General features: G+C 36.4%; 1 protein-coding gene across 4 annotated transcripts in view; it reads right to left on the bottom strand.

Annotated features, from left to right (window-relative positions):
- Positions 1 to 2,340: 2,340 nt before the first annotated feature.
- LHX9 (LIM homeobox 9) overlaps positions 2,341 to 24,089 on the bottom strand; it is a 68,648-nt gene continuing 46,899 nt past the window's right edge. For 2 of the 4 annotated variants that reach the window (XM_086954877.1, XM_086954887.1), the window contains exons 4-5: positions 11,305 to 11,501; positions 2,341 to 3,659 (exon numbers count right to left, since the gene is read on the bottom strand). In XM_086954877.1, the coding sequence (XP_086811003.1) occupies positions 3,603 to 3,659; positions 11,305 to 11,501 (254 nt within the window). In that variant the 3' untranslated portion in view covers positions 2,341 to 3,602. Of the gene's footprint in view, positions 3,660 to 8,318; positions 9,947 to 11,304; positions 11,502 to 24,089 lie in introns of those variants that run through there. The other 2 variants (XM_086954860.1, XM_086954871.1) reach the window with 1 other exon arrangement.

The following is a 24,089-nucleotide window of genomic DNA, read 5'->3' as shown; positions in this document are numbered from 1 at the left end:
AAATACTGTGCAAAACTGAGTTAATCCCAGGAAAACCTGTACACATGAGATGGTCTATTTACTTGATATTTCCAAAATATATGAGATTTGATATATAGACTTCACCTTACAGGTGTATGTTGCTATTTACACCTTAAAGGTGTATATGAAGTACTATCCTAATTAAGGGAAACTAGAGAACGGTCTGCTACTTGCTTAAATTGATGTGGATTCATCCCAGTGAAGAACACAAAGTTGTACCAAAACATACTCTTTGCAAGATGTGAGAACTTGAAGGATTTCCTGGTAATAGCAAGCTTAAATGTTGAAACAACCCTGATGTCCAATCAGCTGGAAGTTCTTGTTTAACGGGCTAAAATATATATTGTTTTTATCAACCTCTTGCTGATGGAGAGCATAGTAATAAACACGATGATAATTTTACAGTCATTATTATATGTGTGTTAGGGTCCTTCCACAATGTGTTCAGTGAAGGTGGTCATGACAATCAGTTGTTAGGACTGCAGACAACACATATGGTAGTTCTTGAGGCTGCCATAATAACATAGGAGATCTGGATAAATGCCTTTTTAAAAACATGATGTTGCACAGCTCCAGTGAAGCTAATTGGATGAAAGAGAATATCTGAAATGAGATGGCAGATGAGATCATTGGAATGGCACAGGAATTTCTCAATAATTTACTTCTAAAGTTGATGGAAACAATGCCTAGAATAATTGATTCTGCTTTGAAAATGTCATATAGCATGTAGCACAGATACATCAGACATAGTGGGTAAAGAGATGGCGTGTTATATATGGGAAATCTCTTAAACAAGGGTAATTTGTTAAGTTTAGAGCTATATATAGATTAATGGAGTGTCAAGATATGTTATGCCTCAAGATCTATGCAATCCATAAGAAACAGAAACAAACTGCAACAGTTACTTCTATTGTGGGAAAATGGTATAACTGAACAGTTGTGATAAGTACTGTGTTCTGTGTACTGCTGTGGTGTTCCTCAACACCAGGGACAATAATATCTTACGAGGAAATTGCAATAGGGATATAGACCTGAACCTTTCAACAGGCCATTTCCATTTGTGCATAGCAAGGATCTGCAACAACATCACTGTAATCATGTGGACTGTACCGACCCTGCTCCAATTTTGAAAATTCACAATGCATTATTCATTGACTTTATGCTTGTCTGTGACCATGTACAGCACTCCACTGCCCTTTGGCTAGGTTCCCACTATAGAAATACCATGTATATATATATATAAACTTTTCAGATGTGGAATTGGCAAAGTGTTCCTTTACACAAATAAGTTCTCACCTAATAAACATGGTTAGCAGGAATGATTTCAGTGTGCTTGATAGACGCTCTGTCAGCCCTGCACTGATACAAACATTTCACTCAAGGTGTTTGCCAAACTGTCCAAGATTCAGAAAAGATAAATCAGATTTTTATTACTTGTTGACAATATGCTCCAAAATATAGGAGTGGCAAAGGGAGACAGCATTTATCACACTTCAGTGTGGAAACCTCTGTTGTGCCACAATACACATCCTGTGTTTGTAACAAGAGTGATACAGTAATTAGAAACTTTGTGGCAATGCCACTGCTGCTCTATAAGACAATGTATAGGATGTATTGGTTGAAGGAGAGCACCATGAATAATTATGGAGGCACAGAGAATTGATAAGTGGACGATATTGGAAGTCATATTGGTTGCGGGAAGAGTATTAGAATGTGCCAACATGCACAAACAGTATCTGAATTTTTGGAAACCATTAAATGAATAAAACAGAGAACATTTTAGACAGCACAGAGACAGCAATCCAGAGGAGGAAAAAAACGTGAATGAACGGCACATAATAAACTCACCAATTAATAAAGGCAATGAGGTTTGGATAAAAGTGGGACATGGGATCTTGAAAGGTCACTATGAAATGTTGTCAGGAGATGTACCCACTGCTACTTGCTCTTTGGATTGTATGAATATGCTTACGTACATTGATGTGGCTATTTTCTATGTGGAGAACGCCTATGATTGTGTTGAAAATGGAATTAACAGCAGCGTGTTATCATAAGTGATTAGGACTGTTGAAAATGAGCTGATCAATATTGAAATCATTGGGTGCATGAACTTCTTTCCATCAAAATCCCTTAAGAGAACTACACATGAACTTTCAACAGAGACTGACAACTAATTTTACACCACGTACCTGTAATCCATATAGGAACATTAGAAAATTAGTTTCCTCTATATCATTGGATAGTCAAAACAGAACTAATTGAAAACATTCGACATACTAAAATTGCAGGTCCATGTCATTCAAATATTTAATGCTCTTCATCAATATTCATAAATGTTACATAGGTACATATGATTACTTTCGATACAATATAAATGTACTGCTACTGCTAGTATTTTCTGGGAAGTGTTCTATGTTAATGCCTTTAACATATGCTTTGGAGATTTAGCAAAATATGAGTATATTGTTTATTTTTATTTTTAAATCAACAAGACGGCAATGTTTGACTTCTAATTATAAAAGAATTGATACTCTTAATAATACACATTTTTAAATCTTCAATTTACTTTATTGTGCAATAATAAAATCATTTTTCCGGATAGCTTATTTTTCTCTTTTTCATCATCTTTGCTCTTTGCATAGTGAGCAGCACGAAAGCTCATCAAGGAGCCAAAATGTGCATGTTGTTATACTCAAATGATGTTACATTTTACAAACATGCTTTCACGTGACAAGTTCCTGGTACATGTCAGTTTTACACGTAAAGATTAAATTTAGTTAAAATTAGAAAAAAAAGTGAGCAATATCATTGGTACACCCTGCAGCAAGGTTACCAAGGCATGTTCAGTGTTTTAGTTTATGTATATTTCAAATATGTTTTGACACTGTTTTCAACAAGCCTAAAACAGCATGACTAGCAGATGAAGTCAGAAGCTGTGTTTGCATAAAGATAGCAGAATTTTTTTACATGGAAAACAAGTGTTTATAAGTGAAAACTATTTATTTTACACAAAACACAAGGGTATTTCTTCATACAGAAATGCACACGATACATAACAGATGTAAAATTGCATGCAGATTTTTCATAATTTTAAAAAGTAACAGGCAGAAACAATATTTTCTATTTACTGGTTAAGGCCCTACTTCCATTATGAAAGAAAGCTGTCCTCTGAATTTACAAAAATGCTCTTTAACCAATATAACTAGTACACATTTGCAAGCAGAGGCAATGAAAATATGTGGGCATTTTTACAAGTGGTTTTGTTGGGCAAATGTAACTTATTTCAATATTTACTTTTATTTAACAAGGGAAGGGTAAATAAATGCCAGGTTGCTCTGGGTTTTACATAACTTGTCTTTTTTTTAAAAAAGTTTGGTAACACACAATTTCAATTCCATTTCGATTATTCAGATACCAGAAGGAACGTTGCTTGTTAACATTCAGGAAATGCCATTCTGAGTCTTTTTCTATTTTCTATTTTGGCTGGATAGAATTAAAAATGGATGCTTAGCATAACCTAATAATGTCTTTGTCTTCAGTGCAGTGGTTTTCCGATCAAACTTTCCCCGTCTTTTAATACTTTAGGGAATTTTCAAACGCCGGGATGTGTGGCTGTAATGACCCAAGATTTGTTCTCCCTGAAAGAAATCATAGTGACAATTTATTAAACTACAGAGCAACCTGGCTTTTAGGGGTCTGCAATTTCTATTTTGCCTTACATGTATTCATCTACACCCTGTACATCTAATGGTAATGAATGATTCTATGAATATTTAATGGTGAGGTCAATTGTCATGCAATTACTTCACAGTATCTGCTAAGATATGTGTTTTAGGGGCTGCAAGACCAAAAGGGAAATCAATTGCATATTATTGTTAAATATGTATATAATTGTTAAAAACAATAACAATATATGAAGACATCAAAACATGTTTCTGTGCATGTATACATATTTGTGTATATTTGTGCATGTAAATGCATACATACATTCACATAAATAAGGATTTATGTAGATGTGCGTGTGTTTACATACACATATATAGACACATAGACCTATCTCACGATAACTTTCATCACCATTCATTCACATTCTTTTAATCATTCAAGCAAGAAAGGTGTGTTGAGCTATAAATAAATACTAGCAGAAAGTAAAACTCCTTCAAATCAAAATGATTTATTCACACAAATTGAATAGGATATATCACAATTGTTTGGTCCATAAATATTTAGGGGCATTAGTTTCTATACAATGCATCTCAATAAACAAAGAAATTGGACAAATTTGCTAGACAACTTACTGTACTCTAAACACAAAGCTCAATATATAAGATTAGGGAGTTTTCCACAATACTGGAAAGAGTGCACAGCTGCTTTCTATGACATGGTTGTCCCCTCTAACATGGTACACCAGAAGTAGGTTCTTTCCAAAAAAAAGAGGTAAAACAGTACAAAACTATTGAGGTGTCAAAAAGAGTGTATCAAACAATTAAGTTAACAAATAACACATACATCCTGATTTTCACAAAGTAACCCCAAGTTATATCATAAGGCACATAATAGAACTGAGTCATATTTAATTAGTCTACTTAATAAAGTAGGTTCATAAAAGTGTACTGTTCTGTCAAAGAACAATGTTTACCTTTCAATATTCTTTACCTGTAAAAGTGTATTCAAAGGATATCAGCATTAATACATTTGCTTCTATACTGGCCAGTGGTAAATGTCCATTAAGCAAGTAAAATAAGATCTATCAATGTTTTCAGTAAAGAAAGGTTTTCACTTGGCAATAACACATATTCCATGTTTTTAGTCTGCTATTTTAATATGTAGGTGTCAAAATCCCCTGAGCAAAAGTTGCAAAGATGAACTTGGATATTTGAAGTACACTGATAACGTGTAACTAAATATGCATACAAATGGTCATCAGTCTAGGGTGACCAGCAATGTGGTTCATATTGGCAAGTGTGTGATGTTTACATGATCAGGGAGTGTATCACTCATGTAAGGAGGGAAAGGACAACCTGTGGACAGCAGCAGTTTAGCTTGTTATAAACCTTCGGCTGAAATAATTATTTTGGGAAATCATGCAAAGTGCTAACAAACTACCATTTTTTGCTTCCGGTGTAGTGCTCATGGAATTGATTTAGACTTATAAACATACACTAGGTGGACAGAACTGAGGAGTAGGTGTTACCCACTTGACTCCAGTGTCCCAGAAAAAGGAAGAGTTTTCAAATCTAATGAGATGATTGTTTTGTTCAGGTAAATGTAATTTAAACAAAATGGATATTCACCACTGCCCAGCTGCACGTGCAATAAAATAAATAAATAAAACAGTGCTGTTAAAAAGTAAAACATAATTATTTATCAGCATCCACCAGGCTTGTGAGTTTGAATAGTGTTTTTTCGGATGTCAGAGCATATGCAATAGTGCTTTAAAACCCTAATCGTTTAATTTCCTTTGAGAGGCTATGACTTTGGATACATACTTTAGACATATGGTGGTATATTAATAATGGATTGCTCTTTCTAATTATGTGTCTTTTGGATGTTATATATGACTCTACTCTGTTAGTCTGTAACTTTGTTTTGCATTTTAAGTTTCTGGCTACCATAAATACAGTAGCCTATGCACGCAAATTGCAAACATAATATTACCTCTACAGGCAAGGTTTTTGGCCGCATGATAGGAAAGTGTCTCAAAGTGTACAAATTGGTGTGAGATGTTTTAATGTGTAAAGGTCTCCATGCTAAAGGTTTTTCTTGTAATGATCAGTCTTATATTCTTATACTAAAAAGGTAAACATCAGGGGGATTTTTATATCACCATTAACTATCTTAACACTGCTCTCTCTCTCTCTCATTTACAGATCTCATATATTTGTATGGTGTGTAAAATATATGTAAATACTGCAAAATGTCTTACATAGTACACCCACATAGGTGAAATACAGCTTTAAATGCGTATGGCAGCTTCTGAATGTTTTGTGCACACATGTATGCAACAGTGAATTTTGTCTAGAGAATGCATATTGATTGACCATGAAATATGAATCTCCAAAACCAGTAAGGGATTTCAAGTGACATGTTGCTAAATAAGGCGCTGAAAGTCATAACTGTTTGTATATGTTAGCAGAGCCATAAGAGGATATTGTGAGTTTGTGGAAGTGTGTCTTTTGTGTAATTGTGTATTTTATGCTTCATTTTTTGGGCTGTCCTTTAGTTATGTTTGTGCAATTCACAGAAAGTATGTTATTCCTGTAAAATATTTCCAAAAGTTCACTAGTGCAGGTGGGGTCACAACTCACAAGAACACAGACCCGGGGAGATATGCAGTCTGAATCCTCATGAAAAATCATTGAAAATAAAATCTCTGCCTTACAACTCACACATCCTCTTTACTACACCAAGACATTAAAGAGATAGTGATTGAACTTATGTACCAGGAAAGGATTTTTAAAGTATCAAGAACTTTCTTTAAGGTCTCAAGTGACCCTAAAGGCAAACAAGTAAGGAACAGGAGTTTGGTTTCAAGCATGGCCTGTTCATGTGACACGAAAACAGAAATGCCTCCATGTCCTATTGTGTGTGGGACCTTAACTCCTGCTTTCAAAAGCAATTTGTCAACCATGGCAGCTACATTCTAAAACAGACTAGGGATAGACATTACTACACAGAGATATGAATATGAGGTAATTTTTCATGAGACTTATGCAGAATTAAATGGCCTCAGTTATAGGTCATATAAGCATGCACATCAAACAGTTATTTGTGCCAGTGCATAGTACTGCTTTTTGGACCAGGTACTCCAATTGCAAGTTGAGTTTTTTCAGCTTTTTCTTAGCTGAAACGGGTGGCTGATCATAATTAAGGCTCACTACCTGTCAGCGCCTCCATCCCAAATGACATTTGATTGCCATCTGTCTCCTCTTTCTTCATCCCTATTCAATTTTTAGGAATTCATGTTTACAACTCCCTGGTTAAAACTCTGGTTCAAAACACAGCTATGCAACCTTTCATCCCACATGCAAAAAAGGTGTTTCAGTGGTCTCACTGTTCAGTACACCTCATCTTACTACTGACATCTGATAATGCCCATAGCACCACAGTACATTATTTTGATTTATCATGTCTGTTTTTCCTTGTGCCATTGGGTATCATTGGATAGGCCTGGCTGTTTTTTGGTGCTTCACTGTGATTGAAAATCGTACAATTTTCCTTCACAGTGTTTTGCTGTAGAAGTGGGGGAAATACATGTTATGAACTATGCATGATGCATACATGAATAAACGCTTTGGGGACACAGTGCTGAGCTCAATATATTTAACCTACAAGGTAGAGAAATATAACTTATGAGAGATGTTTTTTGTGTTAGAAACAATAAAATAAAACAGACTAACGCTTCTATTATGAAATGTTGCAGCCAATGCAGAATGGCTGCATACCTCCTGGTGTGCAAGTTTCTATCGCACACCAGTAATACCAATTTGAGTGGGCATGCTCTGCATCAGTGTAAAAATGCAATGCATAAATGCAGGAGACATATCCGCATAGGCTCCTGCTCCTGCCCCATGCCATATTTCCTGGCAACCAATGTATGCAAGAGAACAATTTTAGACAAAGATGGAATACACCACACCTGACCGCCCTATTGTTTTCTCAAATTGAGATTTTCAATGGGGCAAGCAGCAGACGGCTGTCATTTGTGGTGTGCTACCAAGCCCAGTGTGACAGTGTGTACTGGTATACAGAACAGGGACAGGGAAAATATGTAATAAGACAATTGGCACAAAGTTGCAACAGATGTAGTGCAAATTGCACTTTGCTCAAACAAGTAATTAGTTGGGCTTGGATGGCAAGGTAAAATTTGATGTACAAATGGAGATGGAAAGCTAAAATTGCTACAACAATTCAGTCTGAGTATACATTTATGTCCTGCATGTTTTTTTACCATTCTGTACTAGTGAGACCCAGATATTAAATTCTTGAGAGAGAGGGGGAGCATATGCATCAGATTATTTTTGTTCTTCTTGGCTTGTAAATGACTTTCTCAGTTTTTCTCTATTCTGTCATTCTTACCTTTGGTGTTTTAGAAATATATGTAATTCTGCCTCTTGGCTACATTACCCATTAGTCCATGTGTTGGTACTTGATGAATGAATACACCTAAATAAATGTATTCCAGAGGTGTGGTGACAAATACACAGACCAGCTCATAGAGCTACTCCACATATTCATCAGTTAGCATTAAGAGAACACATGGCACATTTGTGTAAATATTGATTTTGCCAGCATACTACAAATGGTCTAGCTAGAATAATTTGAAACATTATCTGAATAACATGTTTTATTGAGATCGATGTAACCATATTGATTGCTGCAGAATATTTGCTCCTTCGAACTAAGCTCTGGCTAAAGTTATGTTTCATTGGCAAAGCATCAATTAAAATAATCTAAAAATTTGAAGAAAATGTACTCCAGCAGAGTTCAAAGGAGCTATAACCATTTAGTGTTTGAAAATCTTTACACAATTAATTCAGATTGAATAAGATTCTAACCAGAGGATGGCATTATGGGGCATGGTACAATAAATAATATCTCACTGATTTAACTTGAAAAGTAAATATACATAAAACATTTTAATATACTATTCAGAGACACAAAAAAGATAACATTTAAAAATGGGAAAAATTCCAAACCCCATGAATATGTTAAAAGATTATCTCTAACACCATGTTTTTTTCTTTTGTACAAAAGTAAAAAAAATAAAGAATATATTAGAACTATGTTTGCTCATATGTAAAACAAAATGTCTGATACAATCTTATGTAGCATCCAAAGCAAATTCAGAATAGCAATGAATAAACATTACTAACCATGTTTCCTAAACATCTTATTAAATTATATTTTGCTTATTTCCACGTTCTCTGAAAAAATATATTTTATAGAAAAAATATATTCTGTACTAGAGACTATGCCTAATTTAAGGCTTTTCCCATTACAAAATAAATACTATTAACGAGAGAATGAAAAATCAATTAAATCATTTTTAGTCTGTAGAAAAGAAATAGTCAATTATAAACTGCATTTTGTTCTGCGTCTAGACTACCTGGAACAAATGCTGCCCTGGAAAAATAGCCAAATGTTAAAAGCCAAGTTAGTAAAATTTCTTCCTAATTTCTTATATGTACAACCAACAAAAGAAAAATATGATACATTCATGATTAGTACTAATGATAGAAGTAAAATGACCACATAATGAGCATTATGAGCATTAAATTAATGTATAATGATTACATATCCAGTTTGTGAGTAATTGAGTTCCATTTCTCGTTGGAAAGTATCTCAGTTAAGTAGAATAGTCATGGATTTAAGCTTGAATTTTCAAAACTCTGGAAATAAGGAACATACAATTTTAAGAGGCACTTAGTAGGATAATTTATGTATATTGATAACCAATCAATCAGTAATCTAATGGATTACTAAATCCAATATGATCCTAGAACAATTTATAGACAATATGTGTTTATTTATAGCATAGACATTTTACTTGCAAACTCATTTGCCAAGTGGCTGCAGATGCTACAAACCGAGCTGATTCCAAAATAGGCTGAGGTGGAAAAAGTCTTGTGAATTGTTATTAAAATAGAAAAAAGATCAGTTAGAAAAGGTTCGTTAAGGTAGTTTGTGAGGGGCTCCCAGATTCATGGCTGTCCAAGTGAGGGGTCACTGACGTCACTACAGTGATAGTGGGATTGGTCAAGTCTGTTAAAGTGGTTGCAGTGCCGGGTGGTGGAGGAGACAGAGCGCCGCTGTCTGATGAGGCTGGGGGCGGAAGTGACGTACCATCAGCTTTATCAACACCCCCATTCTCCTGTCGCAAAAGATTCCTTCTGAATTTGGCTCGTGCGTTTTGAAACCAAACCTGCAAACCAATCCCAATTTGTGATTTCTTTACCGAGTTTTTGTTTGGATGTAAAACTGGCAAATCATTTCAGTAACACTACAGTGCCATTGCTACTTTGGTAATTTTGTTAAATTCATGGGCTAGTCAAATCACTATTTCATCAAATTAATTCATGGATATTGACTCTACACTAGAATTTCTTATGGATTGCATTAGAGAGATAGAAGAAAGACTACAACTGCAAGTTCTCATGACTCTCTCTGAGCTGACATCAACACAGTGGCCATCTTGACAAAAGTGAGATTATTCCCTTGAATCAATTAGGAAGGCATTGCAGTTAATCAACAAGTATTAGCATCATCCAAAATAATTATTTATTCAAATACCCTCTTTTCTTAGAAACAGTGGCAATTGAGTTGTCTGTAAACACATTAAATATGCAAGTCTTTCATTTTTCGAATTGGATTCCTCATAGTTGCTACTAAGGAACAACTACAACACTTTTAAGATGGCCACCATGTTTAACATTCCTAAGAAGCCATAGCTGCCAGATGTCCTTGTTTCATATATGCAATCTACAGCCAGGCCTGGCTTTTCAACCCACAGCAGTTTACCTGCTGGTACAAGTAGGCCTACTACTAGAATGAGAATAGCAATGCTACTAGATACATAATGTAAAGTGTTTTTGGCTAAAAGGCCAGGATATGGCACAGCATCACTTGATCTCAAAGAGAGTGATTTGTTAGTTAGTCCTCTTTATAAAAGTATTTATTAGAAGACCAGATTTGCCAAAAAGTGAATCTAGGGCTTATCAACATTTCTTAGTCTATACAGCGTCATGGCATTTAGGCAACATTATATTTCATGTTCCAAACAGGCAATTCTATTCTCAAATATACATATATGATCTGCCAAGAGTGCATGGCTGAATGGAGTGTTGACATAGATCAAGTTACATATTAACAATTACACTTGGTATAAGGTGCACCAAATGATAACTGATTAATATAATTTTGCTAACCACCCAGATTTACATTTAATATGAAGAAAATCTCCCAAGTGAAAATAAAATGCAACTGTGCCATATATTTTCTTTGTTTCACTCTCAACATTAATTATGCACTATCTAATTAAATGTAATATAATGTCTTTGTTCCCCTTGGTAAACATTTTTACATTGGCAGCTATGCTCTACCAGCAAGTCTATGATGTTTTACCATGCAATTAATACATGCATTCATACTACATGTCCTTTCAAGTATATCCAGCTACCAGGACTGCACTATGTAACATGAATTAGACTTCCAGAGCCTCAGAGCTAAAAACATAGTATATTATTAATTAATACATCACAGGAAAGACTAAATGGTGCTCACCTGCAGAACCCTCTTTGTTAATCCTGTTTTTTGGGCAAGCTGTTTCAAATCCTTTGCATCAGGATTGTGATTGATGGCAAAGTAAGACTTCATGGTGCGGAGCTGGTGGTGCTTGAATGACGTGCGCATGCGCTTCGTCTTTTGAGAGGGAGGGTAGGACTGGTCTCGGTCCAGGTCTGTATCATTCTCATTACAACCTGCATCAAAAAGTCAACAATTATTTACTGCAACAATGCATGCCACTGTCTAATCCATACAAATGAAAGATAAATTGCCAAGTTTGGGATATGAGTATGACATGTGACTCTGCATTCACTTTCCTTTGTCCTGTCTCACATGACATTGTTTACAATACCACATGGATTTCATTAGTCTTGTGTTTGCAGAGTAGGATTACTATTATGATAATGAATTATGTTGGATTATAGCATTACCTATTTGCCATTTATTTTTAAATCTCCTTATTCATGTTATAGATGCTGTACAAATGATTGACAACTCATATGGTCAATTCAAATATGGGAACCATGATTAGTCCCTCAAGAAAATTATCGATCTTATACTATTAGTAGATTCAATGAGATAGATGAGATAGATAGTTATAATAGTAGTACTAGTAGTTTTACATATAATATTCAAAACTGTAACACTAGTAACACCAGATCTAATGAATCTGAGGATTCTCAATAGTAAAAGTAATATCATTTAGTAGTTACAGTAGAAGCACCTGTAAACATAGCATCACTACTTATAGGGGTCATAATAGCCTAGCACTAAAAGATCTAGCTGTAGCAATGCTATTAGTGGTATCACTAATACTAATTCTAGTACTGATGTTAGTCCTAGCTTAGTGCCTGTAGTCATAATAACACTTATATTAGCCATCTGAGAACTTGGCAAAATAATGATATTGACACCAGAACCAGTGATAGCTATAGTAATTGTAATAACAATATTGTAGTACAACTATTTGTACCATTAACAGTGCAGGTAAACAAGGGCCACATTCTCTAACCTTTGGCACAAAGTAGTGCAACAACCAAAGTTGCTGCCCTGTGTCACATCAAAGGGGAAGATAAAACAGCACTATATCTACTAAGATATGACGCTGCATTTGTCCCTTCCACCTGCAGTCTTACACGTTTGGCAGCACACACACCCTTGCATAATGCTGCAAGGGTGTGTGTACTCTGGCAAGCATAGGTTTTGTACTGGAAGGATATGTTTTGATATCATTTAATACTTTACCCACTCTGAATGTGTCCTGAAGAGTGCAGCACACGTGCAAACGTCGAAAGGTTTTGTGAGAAGAAAATGTTTTCAAACCTCTTGCCTGCCTCAAGAAGGCGAACATTTTTGGTGAAATCCTGTCAAACTTTTTTATCAGATAAGGCTTTCCGTCAAAACCTATGGATGATTGCATAGAAATGCACATGTACCACCCATGGAACACTTCCTTGATGCAAAGCAGTGCAAATTAGTGAGTATTGCTACTTTGCATTACTTTAGGATACTTTCCAACGGAAATTGGGATTTGTGTTGGAAAGCAAATCCCAAGACAACACTTTGCACTGAGGTTGCGTTCCTTTTGCAATGCGAACCTGGTGCAAAGTGTTTGTAAATGTCCTCCTGAATGACTGATTGTAGTATTTATAACACTAACAAAACCAGACATGTGTGGAGGGTCAAGGGGAATATTTAACGACCTGTCTGCTCGCTCCCCTGTTGTAAGAATGCAAAACACACAACAGAGCAGAACAGGTCTAGAGATGGTGTGTAACTATACTAGTGACTATGAAACAGTAGGATGCATATGTGAACCAATGCTGTTAAAAGTTATTGGTAACACAAAGCTAGAACAGTTCCCATCAGCCCACCCTTATGGTGGAGTTAACGTCACATGGGAATTGTCTGATCAATCCATACCACGTCCGGCCATATAGTGCCGATGTGGAAATATGGATGCCAGGAATCTAGCCATGATGTTTACCATAAAGTTATTTATAACACTGACAGATTATAACAAATGATAACACTGACAGTAATTATAACACTGACACTAAAACGCTAACAGAATGTAGAAGTTGATGTTCTCAAGGTGCAAATCCTTGGTGTATGCTAAGTGTGGAAGACTTTGAGGGACTGTATACCATGAACATAATTAATTAACATTAATACTAATGCATAACCTCGAGAGATTTTACTTTTGATAGGGAATATCTCTTGGATAGGGCCTTTATCGATCATATGCAGGGCTGGGTAAAAGATTTTTTTCAGAACAACAGGCACTCCACAATACGCGGAGTAGTTTTGGATGCATTCAAAGCCTGCTTTAAGGAGAAACTTTGAGCTTTGAACTCTATAAACAGAAACAGGCCAGACTAGCAATGCAGGAGCTACACAACAAACTTAAAGGAGCAGAAGAGAATTTTGCCGGTGGGATAAGGGCTGGTAGCAATAATATTATAGAGCTGCAAGCCAGTCAGGCTAGAAGCAAAGCTAAAATACATTCAGTATGGAGTAAAGAAATTGCATTAAAATTTCAGACTTTAAAAAAAGAATGCTATGAATATGAGAAGGCCATAGGGCGATGTTTAGCCCAGAAGCTACGTACGAAGGAAGCGGGACAAAGAATTACCGGAATACAGAATGCTATGGGGGACATAGCACATGACCCACATAAGATTCTGAGGATTTTCATTGATTTTTATAAAGAACTCTGTTCAGGACAGGAAGCGGGGCAATATCTTATGGACCTAGGACTCCCATGATATTTGTGGGAATGACTGGATAGGAAGGAGGCTGATAGCTTGGATAGCCTTATAACTATTGAGGAATTAGAGCAAGCGATAAACAGCTTAGCGACTGGAAAACAAACTACCGCTAGAAATGTATAAAACCTTTTTTCAAGATCTTAAGACCAATATGCTTGTGACTTTTCAAGCAGCATGAGCAGGGGAGGCGCAGCAATTCTGGGATGAGGCCAGCATTATTATTTTTAAAATGAAAGATAAACCATCAGATCTACCAGGGTCTTACCGCCTGATCTCACTGGACAACTGCAATGGTAAAATGTATGCAAATATTCTTGCCAATTGGTTGGTAAAGGTTATCTCCCCCCTAGTCTCTCCAAGACAACACGGTTTCATTCCTGGAAGGGGGACCGTGAATTATATCAATAGAGTAGTGACTTTACTTGACATTGCTCATGTAGAATCTAGGGACTTGGGATTGATTTTACTAGATGCTGAAAAAGCATTGGATCGTATGGCGTGGGACTTGCTTTGGGGAGTCTTACATCGAATGGGGTTTGGCCGGGGATTTATTCAGGCGAATCGGGTTCTATATTGATCACCCACAGCTAAAATATATTCAATGGGGTGTTTCTCTGAGGCAATTCAGATCTCCAGAGGTACACGACAAGGATGTCCTTGCTCCCCTCTTTTATTTGCGCTTTACTTTAACCCTTTTATAAATATGTTAGAGCGAAGCTCCCAAATTATACCCTTTAAGGTACATCAGGATTGTTTTTGTATTTTGACATAAGCCGATGATATCGCGATCGTAACAGCAAATTTGATCTGGGTGTTACCTGAAATCGAACAACTGGCACAGGAGTTTGGCGACGTTTCAGGTTACAAACTGAATGCATCAAAAACTCAGATCCTATGTACGATTTAAAGGTTGAATAATGACCCTAGAATAATCACAGAAGTCACATACTTGGGTATTAAGATCCGGACCTGCCTAACAGATTTAGTTACGGTTAATTGGGGGGATATTATAGGTAAAGCGAAACTATCACTTGAGAGATGGGAAAGCCTGCATCTTTCTTTGGTTGGCAGAGTTAATGTTCTTAAGATGAACATATTGCCCAGGGTTATGTACTTCTTTAGAGCTGTCCCATTGGAAATACCTTAAGGACAACTCCAATATTTACAATCATTGTGTGCTATATATATGTGGGCTCCTGGGAAACCACGCAGAGCCACCCCTTTTATGACTCTGCCTCGAGAGGGAGGTGCATGGTCGATTACTGACTTCGCCTTATATTATTATGCATGCATTCTATCAAATATACACATTTTACTGAGGGTCCGTCAATCTATCAGATGGTTTTGGGCTCAGAGGTTAATAACTGTTTATTTAGGAGAATTGACAGTGGCTACTATAACGGAACCTGTTTCAAGATATTGGGAGTCGTTTTTAAAGTTTGGAATATTGATCGAAGAACCGCACAGATACCTGGGATATCTGTATATACACCCACTGCAGCTGTGGGATTATTGCCTTAGATCTTCAGGGATTATGTGGCAGCTAACTGGAGATCGAAGGGAATAATTCAAATTGGGGATTTCTATCAACCTGGAGGAGTCTGCCTGTCTTTCTCATGCTTGGCGGATAAACATCATTTACCTAAAACCCAATTCTTCAAATTTCTACAAATAAGGGATTTTTTAGGTAAACATCCAATCACTAGGACATAGTATAAGATTGTAGAATCTGCCAGACGTCAGGAAAGTATTGGTTCTTTGTATAAAAACATGCCATCAGCACGATTAGATGATGTGGAGAAGTATAACTCTAAATGGGGAAATTGGCTGGGGGATTGATCGATTTCCTTGGAGAAATTGATAGATTTAGCAGGGGAGGTACTTTTGGCAGCTAATTTAAAATCCCAACATTATAAAACTTTATTTAATCTCTATCACACCCCTGCGAAGATGGCAAAAATGATGGGACATGCTTTCGGTGTGGGGCAGAAAACGCTGATATCATTCACATATTTTATTAGTGCTCCACTTTGACTCCTTTGATAGGATGCATGGAAAAGTTCTTAGCTGAAGTTACTGTAATATCTGTAAGAATATCAGCCTCTATGATGCTGTTAGGGATATGCGGGAGTCTATGTCAAGGGATGCCAATGTACAAATTTCGCTATTTGATTTTTATTGCCACAGCAGTAGCACAAATATCTATAGCATCCTTCTGGCTACAACATGCGGTTCTATCTTTTGAAATGTGACGGGCTGTTATATAATACTTTTAATATGGAATTTAGTTTGTACTCTTTGAAAAGGCCCAGGAAACAAAAAAATGGTATTTTGGTTTGGGGGGCAATGATTGATTATATGGTGGACTGATACCAATGGGTAACTAAGGGAAGGAGTTGTAAAATGCTTGTGTCATATAGCTTAGCTATTCTCGAGGTCCGGCACTTTGGGTTGCACCAATTGTATATATGATGGATTTATATTAATGTTTATACAGGAAAATGAATTGAATTAGTACTGTGTTAAATCATGAATATATGTTTAAATGTATTTTAGATACTGTGGATTTTTAATAAATAAAAACATTATAATGAAATAAATATAACACCTATTATAAATATTGATTTATGTATCTACTGTGCTGTTTCAATACAGTCTGGAAGAAATTATTTTACCAGACCCTCAAAATGTTAAAAAGGATGAAAAGTATGTGTTACAGAGTCTGTCATTTACTTTCATTAAAACAGCACTGTAAAAGTACTTAAAACTTTTCATTGTAAAAACATTAAAGTGTGATTTGACAGGGTGGTGCAAATGTCTATTCTGGCGTATGTTCCTAACATGCTGTTTCTGGATCCTGAATGTTTGTGAGCTTGTAGACTGTTTTTATTACTATTTCATGCTAGATTTAATGCCACTTAGCTGCATTCAGATAAGGAATAGCCATCAGGATTTTTATTTGCATTTTTGTCACACCTTCAGAGGTTCTCTTGTTTTATAAAATTACTTTCGATTATCCTGAAATTTGTATACTGGTGTTTTTGGCTGCCTTTTGTTCAAACTCTTTTTTCTATAACTAGTATCCTTAAGAATTTGGTTCTTATGAAAGGATTTTTTGCTATCTTGGCTGAAAGGCTGCTGTTAGCCAAAGAACTTCCGTTGTTAAGCTTCTGTAAGGCAAAGACTTTAATTTTCTTATTTCCTGTTTTATATGCTCCCATTTTAAATGTATGCACATTTCAAATATATGCAAATTATTATACATTAGTGGGTCTGAATTTCCTAGGACCTCCTCTACATTTAACTTTATGGGCCTTATTACAAGTCTGGCAGTCCATGGACCTCCAGACTCGCGGGTGTAGTGGTGGCGGTCCAGCCACCGCCTCACGGGTGGTCTGTCTGCCGTATTATAAGTTGGGCGGTAGGACCGCCATTTGACAACCGCAACCGCCAGGTAACAGTGTTCCCTGGTGGTGGCACAGCGGTCAAGGGGTTAGAATATGCTGACAGTGCTGCTGCTGCCAGCATGCCATGCATATTGTGAGTTTCCCAGACACCAGCCTTACATTGTGGTCTACACCACCATGTAAAAGCTGGTGGTGGGGAAACAAAGGGGGCCCTACAGGCCCCGCCTTCTGTAATGCAAGTAGGTGCATGCAGGGTGGAACATGTGTGCAAGCATCCCCCCAGTTCCAGCATGGCATGGTCTTATCAGTTCATGCCTTGCTGGAATGCGCTGTGGCAGTACCTCGGCAGGGCAGTATTAAAGGCTCATTGAGCCTTTTTACTGCACTGCTTCAGGACCGCTACACTGCCCGCCCACCAGACAATAATTTGTATCATAATCTGGTGGGTGGGCAGCGTACAGGCTTGGCGCTGAGGGAGCGGGCGGTAGTGAACCGCCTTGCTCCCACACCGCCAAACTTGTAAGAAAGCCCTATACCTCACTTTATTGAGCATTATGCCTCAACAGAAAATGTACCATTAAAAGTAGAACTCGTTTTTGCATTTCTTTCTGTTATTTCAGTTGATATACACCTTGAAGCCATTATTGTATTTTATTTTTATTTTCTGGTTTTCTTTTCTTCTATAAAGGTGCATGTTTACACATATCTGAGCTGACATAGCTATCACTGTGGGGTCCATTAGAAGGAATAGAAAAAGTTGGATGCTCCTTGTTTAACTGTCAAATTAAGTTCTTTCATTTTTTTGTTCATTGTAGAAATGATGGTTCATTAGGCCAGTCTTTAACAGTCCAGCCAGGTCCATCAAACACAGAGTGATATGAGTGGTTCTCTCCTTGCTCACAACATTTCAAGGAACATAATTAAAACAATGACTTTTTTTGCCCTTTTTGTCCACAATAATATACATGATTTTATTCTTGATTTCATAAATGATGTCACTTTGAGTTTGCTTAGTGTTATTTCATCAGAGATGTCATGAACATTTCCTTTCCTTTAACGTTTTATTATTGGAACCTTAACATTAGTGCTTTTTAGTTAATTTTAATGCGTTTTATCTTTTCTGACATTGATTATTTTTTGAGTTTGAGTTCTTATGTTTTTTGTACCAATCCAGCAAACAGTCACAGCAGACTCAACTGGCTTTCATACATTATTGTGAGACTGGTCTACCAAGAAGAGCGTTGCCTTCAGTAACTAAAGTCCATGTTGTGCATACAGTCCACTAAATAAGGACCCTGACAGCAATCTGTGCTTGTCAGACTGGTGCCCCAAAAGACAGACATTAACTGGATGATAGCTCCGTCTACGTTTTTTCAGAGAACAGTCAGAAACATGGGCAGAAGCTGCAGTCTGGGGGCTGACACTCTTGTTCTTTACGCTTGTTAAACAAATTTGGACCACAACAGTGATACTATCTCATCCTTATATTGGTTAGATAAAATAAAGCATTTGTAAGATTGATCCATGAACCACAGATAGTCAATGTGTGATTAAAATGCCCCCATACATTTTTTAGATTCATTTTCATTTTCAAAAATCAAATTGTTTTTATTCTGCAGCTTCAAAAATAAAAATATTTTAGTACAGCCCATTCACAGAAAAAAATCATATTAAATATTATTCTGTATTTGTTAAAACTGCATTTTGTTTTACCCATACCTACATTTAAGAAGTAATTAACATTTTAGAGGGTACTATACTTTTTTTTAATTAATGTTTTATCTCGGTTTTCAAAAAAATGTTTTGAACTTCTATATATTGCTTGTTTGGTGGACTGGTCAAACCAGCCCATGTCAGAGCCTGCGGCCGCTCGTATGTACAGTGTTGTTATAGAAGATCAAATAGCAAAGCATAGCCATTTGTGGCTATTGTCTTTGTTTTCCAGCCCTAAATAGGAAGCTCAAAACCTAAACTTCTTTCAGATGTAGTCTGAATTCCTCGAACCAGATCACCAAATGAACCCAAATCATAGGAAGTTTAGGAAATTTTGTTATTTGCCAGACTCTGACTTTTTAGAATAGTGAACCAAAGATAGAGCACACCTACTATACAATATCTCAGACTGCCCACTAAACATACATCATGTCTGTAGTATGTTAACTGGGAATGGCTTTGAAACTTAGAGCATGGGCATAAAATGCCAGAGTCCACATCTACCTGAAACATTTGCAAGCACATAACCAGGGCCACTGGAATTAAGCGTTTGCACGGCCGCCGTGTTGTCTGCATATTTATACATTTGCTGCATTTGCCACCTAATTCATCATCTGCTGCATATTCTGCAAATTGTAACAAAAACACATTTTGTTTCTAGCCCAAAAGATTCAAAAGTTTTTTTAAATGCAGCCACATGTGTTGCTGCGCAGTGAATAACTTTCTGCAAAGATTGAATGGCCACCTTTCTGTTGCTTATTGCTGTATTTGGGTGTTAAACTAGTACAGTGTTAAGAAGCATACAAATTACAAAATAACGAAGTAGTACAATCACAAATTGTGCTATATTATGCGGCATAGTTTGCCTTCTCTTGCTGCATAATTTACTCAACCCTGCTACATAATTTGACCCTCCCCTGCGGCATAATTTCAGTGGCCCTGTACATAACATCTGAGGCAACAAAGACCTTAGATCAATGTCAGCATGAACAGAAATTAAATCATTTGAATTGTTTAAAAGTTCAATTATACCAGTGTAAGTAAGAAGTGGCATTAATATAAGTCATTAATCACACTCCTGCAAGTGTGACAATTCAGACTATTTCACACCCCTAAAGCTATAAGAATGGCTTGGGTAGCACGCTGTTATGCTGTTATTTTTTTGTTTACTGAATTAAAAAATAACTGTTGTTGTGCTGATCTCTAAATTATACAGATGATAGTGCCACCATGTAGCAGACTGTCATAAGTGCTGGTGTTACCAATTAAGTGCTGGTGCCGAGCACCGGAAACCACTGGCTCAAATTAAGCACTGCATAGGTTAATGCATACACATTGTTATATTTAATGAGTCTTTGACTGATTGACATATATTTGTAATCTACATAAGTATATTACATGCATAGTGCTTGATATTCACTAATATTAATGGCTTACTCCTCTTTCCATAAACTATAAATGTGTGCATGGTATGAAATAGCAAACAGTACACATGCATAGTGTTAAAAAATGAGTGACATTATGCTTTTTGTTTTGATTGACCTTTTAATTTCAAAATAAAAATTGTATGTTTCTTCTACATGCACCCTGGGAAAATTGGTAATACTGGCATACATCCCACACTTTGTACACTTGCTACACAAATGGGTATTCACCTCATTTCCTTTGCATTTTCCCGATCATTCCATTCCACAGCTGATAAGGGGCTTATTTACAAACCCCTTGTGCCACTAGTGCATCACTTTTTGTGACATACCGGTGGCGCAACCTGCTGCCCCATATTTACAAGGACACATGAAGCCACCCTTCATGGTTTTTCAAGTCCTTGTAAATATGGACCCTGTACAAGCAATACTATGCGTGAAAGGGTTGTGCCATGGGTGTTGCGGTGGGTGTTCCCACGCAACACTCATGGCTTCTGCTGCATTTCCAGACTACAATGCAGCACATAAAAACACATCATCACAAACAAATAACACAGCACGTGATGCCACAACACATTGCAACGAAACAAATACGGACAAACATTACTGTTACATTTTACCACCTTCGCAAATCTGGTTTCATAATTAAGTGGTAACAGGTGCTTCCAGTAAGCCATGGTGGAAGATGCTGAGCACTTGGAAGAATCCCCAATCTATGCCTTAAAAATTCATTTTTGTGGCTTTGGGGTATCCCTGATTAAAAAAAGTTTGTGAGGCAAGTGATTTGTAGGAGTTCAGGGTCATCCAGGCATGAGATCTGTTTGAGAAGCTTGCCTTGTCCTCCACCAAGAAATATGTTTTATGCATTTCCAGACAATTTATATTAAAGTTTTTTAAATTGTATGAATACACATTTAAAAAATACAAAAACAATTATGTTGTGATTAGTTTTTTTGACCAGCTACAATATCAACAAATTACAAATGTTATCCTTTCAATTTGCAGAAGATAGGAATAAGATTGCATACCTGGTGGGGCTGAGTCACAAAGCCCATTGGCTTAAAGTTGTAAATTTGCCTCTGAAGGATTAAGCCTACATTCAGGTCAAATTTCTCACTGTGCCAGAGTTCACAGAAGATTCCCAGTGTACTTTTCCATCATAATAATACATTTTCAGGTGTACTCAAATGTTTTAGATTTAAAAATGTGCATTTTTGATCAGGGAAAAATTCACCATATGTAAAAGTGAAGGAAATATCCTTTAAAAAAAAAGGAAACTTTTTTTCCCTCCACTGAGAAAATCTTTTTCCCCAGTGAGAAGCCTTTCCTTCTATTTCTAGTCTGGCAAAGTTTTAATAACCATCTTTAACAGGAGCAAGCACTGGCAAACTACACACTTTTAATACATTTTACTACCTGTTCTTCAGAGGACTTAACCAAATTCTAACTCTAAAATGTAAATCTATGAATACAATAATTCAGTTTACCATTCCAAATTCGTTGCATTGGGATGCAACATCTGATACTGCACACGAAACTCTAACGAGTATTCAAAGTAGATCCACGAAGACTACACCACCAGATTTCCGGGATCACTTCTCTTGCTCTATTTTTCAGACAGGCTATGCATAGTGGCAACTTAGTAATGTCTTCAAGTTTCAACTGACAGGAAGCAGAATTTAACTAATCATATATGGCCTACACTGGCCAGTCTCCAGCAGGTAGACAATGAAAAGAAAGCAGTCTGGAAGGCTAGATTAATGATGGTAGAACAGAGGAACTTTATGGAGTCAACTAGCTACTAGTTTGTGAATAATCCATGTGTTTTTGATAGGCAAAGTGCGACAAAGTTGTCATTTCAGACAGCAAAGTACTGGCGGCTCACTTTCAGCAAAGTGCCAAAGTTACATGTTCTTCCCTCCCTCTGCAGTATGTTCACCTCTTCCACTGAATACTTTAGACTGCATTACTTATGAAAAATATATATGTTATGTTTGTAAACTTTAACAGTTTGTGTACTTCCTTTATTTTATCGTTAGGTCCTCCATAAGAGACCAGCTAGAGGTGTGGTTATTTTGTATTTTTTGTGCTTTGTATACCATGTGTAGGCCACTTGGATCTTTATAGAACTAACAAACAGATAATCAAGCAAGGGCGAAACAAACACTATTTGTATAATTGCATCATGACACATTTTTTGAGAAAGTCATTCAAGCTGTTGAGGTTTGAAACTATTTTAAATGAGGCAATTTTGCATTACAATTAACCTTATAATAGTAGAATTGAATTCACATCAAACAACTCATAAAATATGCAGAACTACCAGCCAATTTTATAGGATAATACATTACATGATCTCCGTTATTCACTTACATATATTGTATCTCCTGAATGAAAAGAGTAGCACATTTTGTGATATAGTTGAAGGGAAAAGAAGGCAGAGCATGGTGGAGGTTTAACATAATTTAGAGGTGAAAAGGGAAGTGAATAATAGATAAGGGAAAGTAGAAACACATTATCTAAAGAAGGGGAGTAGCTTGCCACAAATGTAAGCATTGGCAAAAATAACGGACAAAACACCAACTTCATGAACATTTGTCAGTGTTTAAAAATGACAAAATAATTAAAAATCTTTCTGTTTTCTGTCTTCTGCCACATTATAATATTTGATAAGATTAATTAGTCAAGTGACTCATTGCACAAGGAAATGATGTGGATATTCTGGAGTAAACCCTAAAATGAGCTTTTCATTGTCTGAATTGTAAAAATTGTAATTACAGGTGAGTGTACTACACCAATCCATACATGGCGGGAAATTTGGACTGGTGTTACTGATCATATGACAGTATATATGCTTTGGGCCATTCTACATATTGGTGAAATTCCAAGGAGAGCAAAAAAAAGGGTTTGATGAACCTATCTTATGTCAGAGAGAGGCCTCATTTAACCACTGGCCAGGAATTTTGTAAGAGAAGATAAATAAATAACACTGACTTGCTTGAAACTAGTATTATTGACTTCAAAGTCATTTAAAAGGAAGACAGAAATGAGTAAAAATAGAATCCAGTATGATGTATCTGAAGGACAAGAATAATGCAAGCGACTGAATGTACAAGTTCCATGTATATTTTAGGCATGATCTTCTCATAAACTGTTAGTTATCACTGACAACTTAAAACATTTAGGTTGGAAGTAATCTGTTTTTAATCTAGGTAATAGAGTGTCTAGGATGGTGTTGTAAAGCTGATGCTCCCCAGCCAGAATCTACGGCTACCATTTTATGAGAGCCATGCTTCCTGTATTATTAATATAGAAACGGATGCAGAGAACAACCAGAAATAACCAGAAATATTTTGATTAAGGCACAAAGAATCTTAAACTGGATGAGGACTTAGTAGGAAGTGGAAGGGCATTGTTATGAGTCGTGGTAATTTGGTTTAGTTCAGTGGATATGCACGCTTGTTTCA

Source organism: Lissotriton vulgaris, chromosome 1_1 (assembly GCF_964263255.1).
Source record: "Lissotriton vulgaris chromosome 1_1, aLisVul1.2, whole genome shotgun sequence".
Classification (NCBI taxonomy): Eukaryota; Metazoa; Chordata; class Amphibia; order Caudata; family Salamandridae; genus Lissotriton; species Lissotriton vulgaris.
Note: the sequence above shows the minus strand (reverse complement) of the source record. Positions and strands in the feature narration are given on the sequence as shown.